This window comes from Urocampus carinirostris, chromosome 2 (genome assembly GCF_059441175.1).
Source record: "Urocampus carinirostris isolate Australia breed hairy pipefish chromosome 2, RoL_Ucar_1.0, whole genome shotgun sequence".
In the NCBI taxonomy this organism is placed as follows: Eukaryota; Metazoa; Chordata; class Actinopteri; order Syngnathiformes; family Syngnathidae; genus Urocampus; species Urocampus carinirostris.
This window is the reverse complement of record NC_142350.1, coordinates 67291572-67304943: the sequence shown is the minus strand read 5'-3', so window position 1 is coordinate 67304943 and position 13372 is coordinate 67291572. Positions and strand designations below refer to the sequence as shown.

At 37.8% G+C, this 13372-nt stretch overlaps 2 protein-coding genes across 3 annotated transcripts in view; one reads left to right on the top strand and one right to left on the bottom strand.

Moving 5' to 3' along the window:
- Positions 1–7599, bottom strand: part of atg5 (ATG5 autophagy related 5 homolog (S. cerevisiae)) — a 39735-nt gene extending 32136 nt beyond the window's left edge. Inside the window, exons 1-6 of one of the 2 annotated variants that reach the window (XM_088327583.1) lie at positions 7472–7599; positions 5467–5664; positions 4160–4287; positions 3666–3744; positions 3396–3558; positions 3087–3181 (exon numbers count right to left, since the gene is read on the bottom strand). In XM_088327583.1, coding sequence (XP_088183709.1) covers positions 3087–3181; positions 3396–3558; positions 3666–3744; positions 4160–4287; positions 5467–5574 — 573 coding nt within the window. In that variant the 5' untranslated portion in view covers positions 5575–5664; positions 7472–7599. Of the gene's footprint in view, positions 1–3086; positions 3182–3395; positions 3559–3665; positions 3745–4159; positions 4288–4376; positions 4526–5466; positions 5665–7471 lie in introns of those variants that run through there. The other variant, XM_088327582.1, reaches the window with a different exon arrangement.
- A 162-nt stretch (positions 7600–7761) lies between these two features.
- On the top strand, positions 7762–11272 carry dctn3 (dynactin 3 (p22)). Its single transcript, XM_088328147.1, has 7 exons — positions 7762–7920; positions 8466–8550; positions 8639–8725; positions 8813–8896; positions 10479–10537; positions 10629–10688; positions 10790–11272. The coding sequence occupies exons 1-7, from the start codon at positions 7819–7821 to the stop codon at positions 10874–10876; spliced, it is 564 nt and encodes a 187-aa protein (XP_088184273.1). The 5' UTR covers positions 7762–7818; the 3' UTR covers positions 10877–11272.
- The last annotated feature ends 2100 nt before the right edge of the window (positions 11273–13372 follow it).

Below are 13372 nucleotides of genomic sequence, written 5' to 3'. Positions count from 1 at the left end.
ATTATAAATCTACTTTTAACATTCATTGCATATATATAACACCACTGTTTTCCATCTGCCATCAGTGTGTACCTGTATTTACTCATCTTCATTCACGCAATGTTTGCGTTGCGTCGTCTGCTAAAAGCCACGTCAACTCCTCTTTCCACGATGCTTTTAATGTATGTTTACGTTTTGTAGCGTCAAATATTTTGTTAGCTTCTTTTAAATCTTTCTTCTGGAGCTGAGGTTTTGGCTTGGTTCCTAACCATTTTTCTTCTGTTCTCTTCGCGTATACTTTGGAAAATGATATGCAAATGCACGACCTTATAACGCTCGGGAAAGTCCGGAAGCACAAAATTATTCGATGCAGGCTTCTGAATGGCTGCAGAGTAGGCAAATTGCCAAATGAAACGAAATTTCCAAACCGAACGAATATTTCGAAGTCGGGATAAGCAAACGTTTGATTTGAAAAAAAGAATAGAAAAATGAAAAGGAAAGATTTTTTTTCTCTTTCTTAAAAAAACTTGGGCAGACATCGTTGTGTAAGTTTTACGCCCGACGTAAAATATGCACGCCTAGGGTGTCCGGGCAGACGTTACTTCAGACACTGGTAATATATTTATTATGCCACGCTGTCTGCCGCAAATTTTTATGGTTGGAAATCAGGATCCAATAAGGTTCATGTACTCAACATGAGGATAATCTTATGAAGAATAAATAGGTAAGAATTTAAAAAAGGGCATTTTACGGACTATAAGACACACCTAAAATGCCAAATTGGCCAGAAGTTTGAACGTGCTATCTCCAATCCAGTGCACCCCATACGTGGAAAAAATTGGAGGTGCCTTATTGTATTTGTGAAGTTATTGATCAGTCGTCAATTTTATCGCTGACCACGATTCCAGAACGATGGCAGTTACAGAGATCAAACACGCGAGGAAAGCTCCATGTTCTACCCACAATACTGCTACGGATACAGACGGCACATGAAAAGGCATTTGGTCTTATTTTATAGTCTCACTATTTTTAGTCGCAGTACCGAATATGTTGAGTAAAAATCAGGATAACATTTCGTTTCTCTTTTTCTCAGCTCAAACTACCGTAAATTCCGGACTATAGAGCGCACCTGATTATAAGCCGCACCCACCACATTTTAAGAGGAAAACTGATTTTGTACGTACACAAGCCGCACCTGTATATAAGCCGCATGCGCCCACATTTAAACATGTAACACAAACACAATATTAACCCAAACCCGACTTCAAGTCCCGCGATTGAAACTAAATGTCCTTCATCAAAGTCCACAGTACAAAAATCACAGCCGGCAAAATGAACGGAAAATGATACCGGTACTTAAGGTTTGATGCAGACCTGCAGACTCCGGGTCCCATTGAAAGTAATCCAAGGAAAAAAGTGTATATTTCCAAAGGTAAGGGTGGGAAAAAAATCAGATGAACACATTTACTCACGCAACTCCTTTTTCTTTAACCAACTTTTTACCCCCTCTTCTTTCCTCGTCTGTCCCTCACCTTTAGCGGTCCCCACTTAAACTCGGCACCCCGCATTTGTTCCGCCCCTAATTTTTCGTTCATCCGTGCAAAACATATCAGAATAAGTGTCTAAAATAAATACAAATAAATACATTGCAAAAATATACAGTTGCAAATACTATTATTATTATACATGGGTTACACATATTTACAAAAGAAAGACGGTACACCGAGGAAGTTTTCAAAGCTTTAATCATAATAATATAGCTTTGACAGGGCAGTTAATTAACTAAATTACTTCCCACATTGCCTTTTTCATTCAGTTTAGAATCTGGTTTGCTTTGTAAAGAGTTGCCAGTCAGCAATACAATACTGTATTTCAGTGGTCCTCAACCTTTTCTGTCCCATCTCGCGACCCGGCCTAATAATAACAGCGACAATATGGCACCAGGACAAAAAGAAGAGTGATGATGAGATAAAACCTTTTCATGTGTCCCAAGTGGTCTCATTGATATGATCCGGCACGCTTGCCACCGCCATCAGGGTTCTACTCCCGTTGCCTCCAATGTTATGCAATTATGATCAGTGATATATTCCTAGAGGTCAATCAATGCACCAATATGGTACTTTGTCATTTTTTGTGCAACCCTAGCCCTTAGTGTGGTATTATTTCCATGTGCCCTATATTCCTGTGCGCTTTATATATGAAAGAAATATCCCAACGGACTATTTTTCCCCTTATATTCCGGTACGCCTTATAGTGCAGGAAATATGGTAATGTATTTAAAAAGTCTTTAAAATCAAGTTAAAAGAATAAAAAAAATCTCTGCTATGGAGATTTCCAGCTTCCGAAAAGGCTCCAAATGAAAGCTTATCATTTAACAGAAACGCCACATCATTCTGAAAAACCTGCGAGTGTTTTTTCAAGGTGGCAATGACGCTTTTACGACACTATCAGTAACAAAGAGGCCATGTTTGTTCCTGGTAGGTAGGGGAAGGCCCGCAAGGCTTGCACAAGCAGGTGAGTCTCTGTGTGCAGAAAACCTGCACCTGAGAAATATGCTGCTCTTAAGTATAGGTATCGAGGAAAACAAGAATCTCGCTTGGTCAGAGTTTCCCTGATGAAGCAATGCAAGGAAAAGGGTAATGTGTTAGCTCTCTAATGCCACCTAGAGCTACGCTTTAGTACAGCAATTGTTTAAATTGAGCAGCTGTATAACTTTTGATTGGATTATTTTGCTTATTTATAAAAAAGGTCGACACGAAGTCCGTCTCAAAACGTTTTCTTTACTGAATAATTTTTATATTTTTTTTGAAAATATTTCAAATATCTCATTAAAACTCAGGAACTTTTGTTTCCATGATTTAGTATGACCTGACATATTTTAGGCTTACCAACTTAGAAAAGAAACTTAGCTTACCGATTCATTAGCAATTTATTGCACATATATTCAAGCGAGTGAAACAACTCAACATTTTGAGTCCTTAACCGTTTGCAACAATAGATTAGTTAAAGGAAGGACATTTAATTGTTTTGAACTGTGTATTAATTGACATTTTCAAAAATTAAATTTGACAATACGAAATATGTGCTTGTGTGTATGTACTCCTGACCTGGTATATCCTGAAGGGGATGTATCGGAATCCTGCCTCTTCAGTGGGATACTCCATCAGTTTTCGGTTCATGGCCCAGAACTGTTCAAACTTATCTGCAGCAACACAGGCGTATGAAGACTTATCAATGATGCTAACTGATTTAAGACAAGATAAATAGGTTTGTTTTAGCTTTGGCGTATTTAAAGCTCTTAGAGATGCCTCCAAAATAAGGGAGTGGTATTTTGAAGTAGAATCAAGACCTTCTTTCAAACACACTGTTATTACACATGACAGTATTTAATATTCAGACAGTAACTAACTACTCACCATTTTGCAAACCCATCCACAGTTGTTTGTGGTCCTTTTTCTGCATGTCGTTGACAACTTGGCTCTTGTGTTTGAGCGCATCTGCCTCTTTAATGCTGGACATAAAGTGGGCCTCCACCACCGAACTGGAAAGGCAGTGAAGCAAGTCTTGACCCGGAAAGTCCTGAGGAGACAAAAACATTTAGTGTTGGTAGTACATTATTATTTTATAATAAATTACATGGTTGTACTGCTATCATTCAAGTAAAATTGCATAAAATATTTTTTTACCTTAAAGTGCACAGTGATGTTCCACGGCAGGATTGAATTGGAAGCATGGAGGTCAAACAGAACCCCGATTGGATAATGCCTGACGCAAAGGACAGTATATTAATTTCTGTTCTTCGTAGACAAAAAATTAATAAGTTTCACATTTACCGTACTTAGTATTTTCATTTTATAGAGCGATTGAAATGATTATTTACTCTAAACGTTGTGTAATGACACACTGACACCATGTGGAAACGATCGGTATTGATAGCAGGGTAGAATGACTTTGCTAGACTGTTGAGCTCTGCTTTTTTCTATTTTTCTCGCCCAATTGTTACCTATATTAGGTGGGTTGAAAGTGGTAACTTTGAGGAAAAACTTTCTTAAACAGTACAACAAATACTATGGTGTCATTCTAATGTAAATGGGCAGGAAGGAATCAATCATGTTTGTGACCCTCTGACCTGAATTCCAGGTCCGCTTTAAGTCTGTGATGATGTACCAGAATCACTCACCATTTGAGTGGTGTCCCTTCATATTCGAACCACATTTCACCAGCATCCTCTGCTCTCATCACTTTCAGGAAATGCTTCTTCACCTTGTCGGTGACCAGCGTCAAGTAGCTCACTCTGGGCAACAACAACTATGGGAAAACAAAAAAAATGGATAGGATGGCAATTCAGTATGGAACTTAGTACATGCAATAAATTTCAAATCAGGAATGATCCCAACCAGAAAGGATGAAGATCCATAAAATAACCCCATCCATTGTCCCAAAAGGTATTTGTTTTTGCCTACATTTCAAGATACCAAAAAATAGCAGCAAAGCATTTAAAGGCATGATGCCTATAAAGCATCAACACAATCCCTCTATAATGCAATCATGGACAGAAATGTCTGTATTTTGTCATTAATGGATTTAAAGGACACAGACAACCTACATACGAACACCAACTGATGTCATAATGAGAAAAGAAATATGCTCACTAAAATGTTACACGATCACTCTTTTACACACAATATCAAATGTGGATATGCAGAAATATTGTTCGAGCTAAACACATCATGCACAGCTTATTCAAGAGCAAGAAGCAAAAGTGTAATGTTCAGTTCCATTTCCAGGTATGACCGTGCATTGGTGTTTCTCTTGTAAAAGGGGGCATCACAAATGAGTCCATTAAAAATAGCATCAACGAATTAAAACAAACAGCAAAAAGGTCTTACAGTATATTTGCGAGGTGAATGGTTTTTTTCCTCTACAAAAACACATTTCGTGTGAACATTTTTGTTGAAGAGCTTTCTCTTTAGAAACAAAATGATAGACTTGCTCCCTCATCAGATTTAGTTTCCGCCTATGTTCCGGAGCTTTCGCTGGCTTACTCGTGATCCCAAGAGCCAAGAAGAGATCGGCAAGTTAAAGAGCGATCTTCATTCGGGCCCCAGTGTTGTGGAATGCTCTTCCCCCTGAGATTCGATCTGCAACCTCAGTGGAAATGTTGTTTACATCTATGCTTAAAACACACTTCTATTCTATAGCATATGAATAACCTATGTGTATTATTATTTATTGCAACATCCATTTTGGCTTGGTCATCCTGGAAGGGGGATGGACCTCATGTGCGGTCCCTTCTCAAGGTTTCTTCATTTTCTCATGTTGAGTTTTTTTCAGTTTTTCCTTGGCCTCATGTAGGTTTTAGATCAGGGGATGGTGTAATAATAGTCTGTGGTTTGAAATAATATGTGGTCTGTGCAGCGCTTTGAGACTCTTTGTGATTAAGGGCCTCACAAATAAACATGACTTGACTTGACAAATGTAACTTACATAATAGGGCTCAGCCTCCCTCTCTGTCACTTCATCCTGGTTGAGGGTAAAGCAGGCAGGGATCCGGCCAAACCAGACGTCTCTCAGTACATCTTTGTCATCTGCCATGATGCTGATATTGCTCCCAGTGGCTCATAAATACTAGGTTCCTCTCAAGACAGAGCTGCAAGTCCACAAGCAGAATGCTCTCCGCCTAACCTGAAAAGTATATTTTTCATGTAAAGCTTCTTTCCTTATTAATGCTAACACTGACTCATAATCACCACTATGAGAAATTCACAGTTATATACTTGGGTAACCACAGTTACACCCTTCAAACAACGTTTCACACCCACGTGTGAACTATATGGTCATTATTGGCACTAGCACGTATGTTTTAAAAGGAGGGAGAAAATTCCTACACAAGTAAGTTCGAATCGAATCACGTTATTTCCACCCTACTAAGCAGATCTCTAACCTCGACCTTTAAACAACAGAATAAACAGGCAAAACCATAATATCTTACTAGAATGGTTGGAAAATGGATGGGTCTCTCAGGAACTGTCCTCTTATGGTTCAGATCCTACATCTCTTATAGGACACTCTGAGTTAAATATGGTGAAATGACATCTGAGCCCTTTAGTGTTACCTGTGGTGTTCCGCAGGGTTCAGTACTTGGCCCCCTTCTTTTCAGCAATTACATGCTTCCATTAGGTGATAATATTCGCAAGTATACTATACGTTTTCATTGCTGCGCAGATGACGCTCAACTATATCTTCTGATGGAGGAATCTGACACACTAAACTGTGGAAATTTGGAGGCCTGCCTCACTGAGATAAAAGAGTGGATGTCACTCAATTTCTTGCGTCTTAACTCTGGAAAGACCGAAATGCTAGTTGTTGGTCCATCTAAATGCCGTGACTTGTTCTCAAAAACGGCTCTGAATATTGACAAATGTAATATCACCCAGAGTGACTCAATCAAAAATTTAGGTGTCATGTTTGACCCTGATCTGTCCTTTCAAACACACGTTAAAAATATTACTAGAACAGCTTTTTTTCATCTTTGCAACATTGCTAAAATTCGCCCTATGCTGTCTCCTTCGGATGCGGAGATTATAATTCATGCGTTTGTTACCTAGCGTCGCGATGACTGTAATGCACTACTCTCCAGTCTCCCAAAGTCCAAAATCAAGAAACTTCAGCTGGTACAAAATGCTGCAGCGAGGATCATATGACCCCGATTTTAGCTAACCTGCATTGGCTCCCTGTTAGCTTAAGATGTGATTTGAAGGTTCTGTTGGTAGTATACAAAATCAGGCATGGACTTGCCCCTTTATATTTTTCAGATTTAATATCCCCCCCATCTTCCTGTTTGGAGCCTTTTCTCTGAAAATGCTGGTCTAAGAGAGATCCCAAGAGCCAAGAAGAAATCCGCAGGTTCGAGAGCGTTCTCCATTCGGGCCTCTGTGCTGTGGAATGCTCTTCCCCCTGAGATTCGATCTGCAACCTCAGTGGAACTGTTTAAATCGAGGCTTAAAACACACTTCTATTCTATAGCATATGGATAACCTATATTTTATGTTGACAGTATCTGTCTATTATTTGCCCTCGTGTGTGTTTTAGATCAGGGGGTGGTCTCATAATAGTCTGTGGTTTCCAATTACCTGTGGTCTGTGCAGCCCTTTGAGACTCTTTGTGATTAAGGGCTATACAAATAAACCTGACTTGACTTGACATTTTAGGTATTTTAGGTATTCACATGACATTGAAATACGTAACATGCTTTACAATGCCATGTTCAGTGAATATCATAGTTATATATACACAATACGAACAGTTCATAAAAAGATAGATGCGAGGAGGAAAAATGTGATGTTAGCACAACAACTAGCTAGCTTAGCATAACTGACTAGTGAGGAAGCAATGCGGAAGTGTTTTCAAATAACGATTACACGTTTTTAGCTTCAATTTGAGAGGTTTTCTCGAGTATGTGAAGCGTGTATAGGAGTTAATAAAAGCCTACTTTTGCTTATCTTGAGACGGTCAAGGTGCAGGGAAGAAAGGAGAAATGTTTCGTGGATGTTGTCATATCCAGCTGACTGACAGCCAAAGAGCGCTTCAACAATAGCGGCTCCTAGAGACGGGTCATAACAAGATGTTATTTATAATTTACCATAATTATTTTCATATATTTTAAGTTTTATAAATTAGATTGTGTATCTGATAAACATTAAATACATTTTAGTATTTTAAAATCTCCCCAAAAATAAGGACATTTGATAACGTCATCAATGTGCCTCGACGCACGGAAATTACGTCATCACTGGGAGTCGTTTGGGTCTTCGGTGATAGTCGACAAAAACAACCAAAATGGACAAAAAAGTGGCAGCTGATAACGTGGAAATGCGTCTTCAGGCTTTGGAAGGTAGAATATACGGAGAAAGAAGGAATACGAGTTCGAAACCGTTAAAGGTTAGTTTACAGATTTGTATTTATTTACAGGTGTGGCCGAGCTAGGATAACTAGCTGCGAGTCTAGCAAAGCTAACATTAGCCGAGCCATTTACCAATATTTATGTCATTCTGCACAATAATTCATTTTAGTAACGTGTGCTTATTTTAATTTGTTATTTTTATAGTATCAACGAGGCAATGATTTTAAACGAGTGTGAAGATACGCTAGCAATAGCTAAACTTGTAGAATATATTTCGTTCATCTAAATGTTTTATTCTTTATTTTATGAGTGTTTAAATGACCGTAAAGCTATAGCCCGTATGCAAAGGTATATATTTGTTCAATGTGATGCATTTTCTTGTATAAATGCAATTTCTGCAAAAATGTACCTTTAGGCAATCTTTGTCATATGATCACCCATCACTAAAGTCTGTTACAGTGGCAGTTTTTGTGTGGTTTGCATTTCCTTGTAGCTAATCCAAATTAACATTCAAAACAATTCATTTCATATTATTCTACCAAGTTTTTACTCGTCAACTTGTCATGATTGTCCCTTATTGCAGTGTGCAGAGTCCTTAGCAAGAATTCAGGCTGGCTTGACTAACACAGCCAACAAAAGGGAGCGAGTCAAAATATTGCACAAGAAGAGTGAGTCCAACAGCCTCAATTATGAAGCGATCGTGACAATGTTTCCATTATTTGAAATATGACTCTAATATTTTTTTCACCAATGCAGTTGAGGACCTGATGAAGTACCTTGACCCCCAGTTTACCGACCACATTGCTGTGCCCGACACAATGAAGCTGGAATTAATCCTTGCTGGTTAGAAATAGAACATGCTAATTTATGTAAACTAGGATGTGTAGAATATTTTCCCTGACTAGCATGCTTTTGTGATTATGCCTAAAGAGGAGGAGTTCCTCCTTACCCAGGCTGCTTTGCTGGAGCAGGCCAGCAACCTGCAGCCGCTACTGGAAAGCACCTACATCAGAGGTACCCCCGTTTGTCATTATTTCAGTAAACTCTGTTTATTGACAGAGGATACGTCACAGAATCCAGATCTCTGGATAATATGTGAAGATATAGAGCAGGGGTCAGCAACCTTTTCGGTGCGGAGTGCCACTTTCAAATTTCCTTGTAAATCAGTGTGCCACACCAAGATTAATGACTCGCAAAACATTTTTTTAATATCCAACCGAGCTGTCATTTTACACCAAACCAAATATACAACATGGATAGACATTTCAATCGTATAACTCAGTGTTTTTCAAGCCTTTTTGAACCAAGGTACACTTTTATTTAGAAAAAAACTTCCGTGGCACACTGTCCGTTGAAAATGTTTGAAAATGAAGTTATGTCAAATATTTTACTGTACTACCTCATAAGCAGATAATTACTATATAAAAAGAAGAAAAAAATACTTAAAATAAAAAAGGATGATGTGCTTTATTTATGTTTTTATTTTTTATAGTGCAATCTTAAACGGCTTTGTTAAACAAATTAAGTTATTAAATGTACTGTGCTACCTCAAGAGCAGATAATTAGTACATAAAAAGTATATAAAAATTTACTGCCACCTACTGATATGGATGACTATTATAGTTCCTCATCTGAAGAGTGCAAAAATACTGAATAATGGCCTGATTTTTTGGGAAAGATAAAATTCCAGCGGCACACTAGACAAGCACTCACGGCACACTAGTGTGCTCCGGCACACTGGTTGAAAAACACTGGTGCAACTGACTAATTTATCTTCCACTATTCTTGTTCATCATTTAACTAAAATATGAATGTGAACAACATGTGGAAAGGCCTGTAGCCATTCTGACTTCAATTTTTTACCACAAGAATGAACCAAAATCAACCATTCTTCATCAACTATAAACTACAATCAAAAAAAACAAGTAATATGGCCGGCTACTATACCATTCATCAATGATATCTTGTTGTAAAAGATGGACTGAGTCCTCTTTAAACTCAACATGAACTTTGTTTAAATATCAAAACTTGAAATAACAGCAGCAATGCAGAAGACACGCGCACAGACACGCTTCTTTAAAATATTCGCTATTAGTCAATGGTTTTCCACGCTGGCTGGAAAGAATGAGATGTTATCGCTCGAGGAGTTTTCATGATTCGTTCATTTATCGCGCGCGTGTGTTTCGTTGGCTGGGTTAAGACTCTCCTTTGCGCCTCGAAAACACGCGCTGACATACGGAGGAGCGTTAATGGTAAATGATCTGCATTTATATAGCGCTTTTTAAGTAAAGCTTCTAAATAACACGGTGCGCGAATGAAAATGTCTAAATTTCAGGTAAATGCGCTTAAAAAAAAAATCAGTATTATTTTGCCGTTCGCTCGCGTGCCACTGCTGGCATGCGTGTCATAGGTTGACGACCCCTGATATAGAGTCACCATTTATGAAACCGTTTTGTAAATGTGTATAGTTTTCCAGGGGTTTCTAAGCCTGTCCAAAAGGTTCAAAGTAAATTGTTTGCACCTTGTACCAAAAAGCAGAAGACGGAAAGAAGGGACGTTCTTTATTGTACTTTTTATGTGGGTTTTTGCCTTTCAGATGTTTCCGAGCACTCCACTAAGCTCCAGCGACTCTCTCAAATTCACATTAAACAGCAGGTAAAATATGCAGAGCACATCTTTTGTTACTTAGATGCGATTTATTCATAATTCACTCTACGAGACTTGATTCCTTTGCTCTTTTTTTCAGGACCAGGCAGATGCTCAGTCGCTGGAAGTCAAGAAGATATTTGAGGAGTACAACAAAATGGTACTCGTAGACTAATCTCAATCATGACATTTACACACAATCTTTATTGTCTATTAAAGTAGATATTTTAGTATTCATGCACCACAACCTTGTGTTATCAGATGTCCCTGCTGTCCAAGCAGTTCACCCAGTGGGATGAGAGCTTGAGGAAGATAGAGGAGGCCAAAGGCATCCGGCCTGTGGAGTAAAGCCCATCTGTTACAGCGAACATGATGACCGATTGTGGCACTATCTTTATCCCATTTTCTTATTACCAGATAAACCGTGCAGAAAGCCCAAAGCAATTTACGAGGTTACCTGCCAGGCTGTAGAAATAAATTAAATAAAAAGTGAAACGTCACAACATCATTTGCTTTTTTGGACACTTCAGACTCTGAGAAAGTGCTCCATGTCTCTGTTCTAATATTTATTTGTGCACAAACTGTTCTAACGTGTAGTAAATTGGTACCGTTTTCGCGTTTCAGCTTGTCTCCTGCAATTTTAGGCTTGAAACCATAACAATTTATTTCTCTCATGACAAAATTAAGTGTTTGAAAATGTCAAAAAATGACTGCAATCAATGAAATAAAAATATTTTAAGTCAAGTGAAGTCATGTTTATTTGTATAGCCCTTAACCACAAAGAGTCTCAAAGGGCTTCACAGACCACAAATTATCGCAAACAACAGACCACCATTACACTTTCCCCTGATCAAAGACCTACATGAGGGTAAGGAAAAGAAAATGAAGAAACCTTGAGAAGGGACCACACATGAGGTAATCCCCTTTCCAGGATGACCAGGCTGCAACAGATTTTGCAATAACAAATAATACACAGATATTGCCAATATGAAATATAGGTCATTCAAAAGCTAAGTGGACTGATTTCTTGTGATGGATCACTTACCAATTTCACTGGCCTTATATACAGTATTTCATAGTTTTGATGAAAGCCACTTTGCTAGTGTTTTGTATTAACATAGTCTATCATGAGCTGACATTCAGAGAACTTGGCAGAAATCACATTGCGTCATTACCTGCCGCATGACCTTGTGATGCTTTGCCTCAATTAAATAGTTGGATTCCTCTGGGCCGCACCAGTTTTATGCAAGCTGCTTGGGACCAGACGAGGCGACTCGCTGGGTATGAGTCACTGCAGCCTGTTTTCTGCCATGGCTATAGAATACACTCTTAGCCTGAAATTGTGAAGATTCTACAATTTTAATGTTCTGTTTCTATACCCCTTCATAGTTATTAATTTCATTTCATTAATTCCTGCATGTGATAACTGTCTTCAGTACATTAATAATTTTTTTATTGATTCATTTCTGTTCTAGTTAAAAACAAAACACCATCTTCAGAGAGACAGTCATGTTTAATGACTTTATGAATGATAGGATTTTTGATGCATAAACTTTCTAAAATATTTTCATCTGAAATTGACAAAAAATACATTTTGACAAACACTGACAATAATATAATAGAAAAGTCTTTGTTATTGATACGCACACATTAGTTCAATTACATTGGCAGCAACATTATGCAAAAACAAGAAATAAATAAAATGTAACATTGTGGTTAAAACCTTTTTAAATCAAAGGAATAGTGCGCATTATTTGACCACTAGATGTTGCTGTCTAGTGTACTGGAACCAATTCATTTGCTATAAAGCACATGGACGAATACAAACAATAGAGACTCAAAGTCACTAGTCCACACCATTTTTCTTCCTTTTTTGCCCATCCTTTCACAATTTGTTTTTCCTGGATTGGGGAATTTGCGAATAATTACGTTAACTTTCTCTCATGAGGCTCATGTTGTGTAAAATAAATTCAAATGTATTGACTTAAGAGTGTTTTAAAAAAATGCACAATTATATGATAGTCTGTGTATTTTTCCCCATTATTTGAATCAATATGGATTTTAAGCCCCTGTGTGTAATATTTAACCACCAGATGGCACTGTATTGTGCAATGCAAAAGAAGCAGCAAGATGCCATAGATGCCTGGTAAATGGTCTTTATTCATATATAACTTTCCAGGTCCAGGGTTGGGTAGGGTTACTTTAACTGGATTACTTTGAATGACTTTTGGATTACTCCAATAACAAATATGCTAATAAAAGACAAAAGAAACTAAATATGAATAAAATGATGACTCACAACACGTGGTAAGCTTTCTTTCCTGGCTTTGATCTCCGGCAAAACTAACATAAAATGAGACAGAAACAAAATGAAAATCAATCCAAACATCATTTTTGCCGTTCCATGTATTCCGTTTCTCCCCAAGCCTGCACAAAATTTAGTCATTTTATTCATATTTAGTTTGTTTTGTCTTTTATTAGCATATTTGGTATTGGAGTAATCCAAAAGTAATTGAAAGTAATCCAGTTAAAGTAACCCTACCCAACTCTGTCCAGGTCACTGAAGACTTCCCAAAGCGCTTTACAATGTGCTTCACACTTACTCATTCACACACACACCAACGACGAAATGTTTTTATGACAGAATGAACGTTTTTGTACTACTAGGAGGCAATAAATATTTCACACTGTCCCTTTAAAACATTGTTTTGAAGAAATAAAAATACGTACAGTGTCTCTTTAAAAAAAAGTACATTTTGCGGGTTACGAGATTACACGATTGACGCAGTTCGGGAATATATTTTTGGTTTGAACAATTTTATTGACACTATTAACAGCAAATAA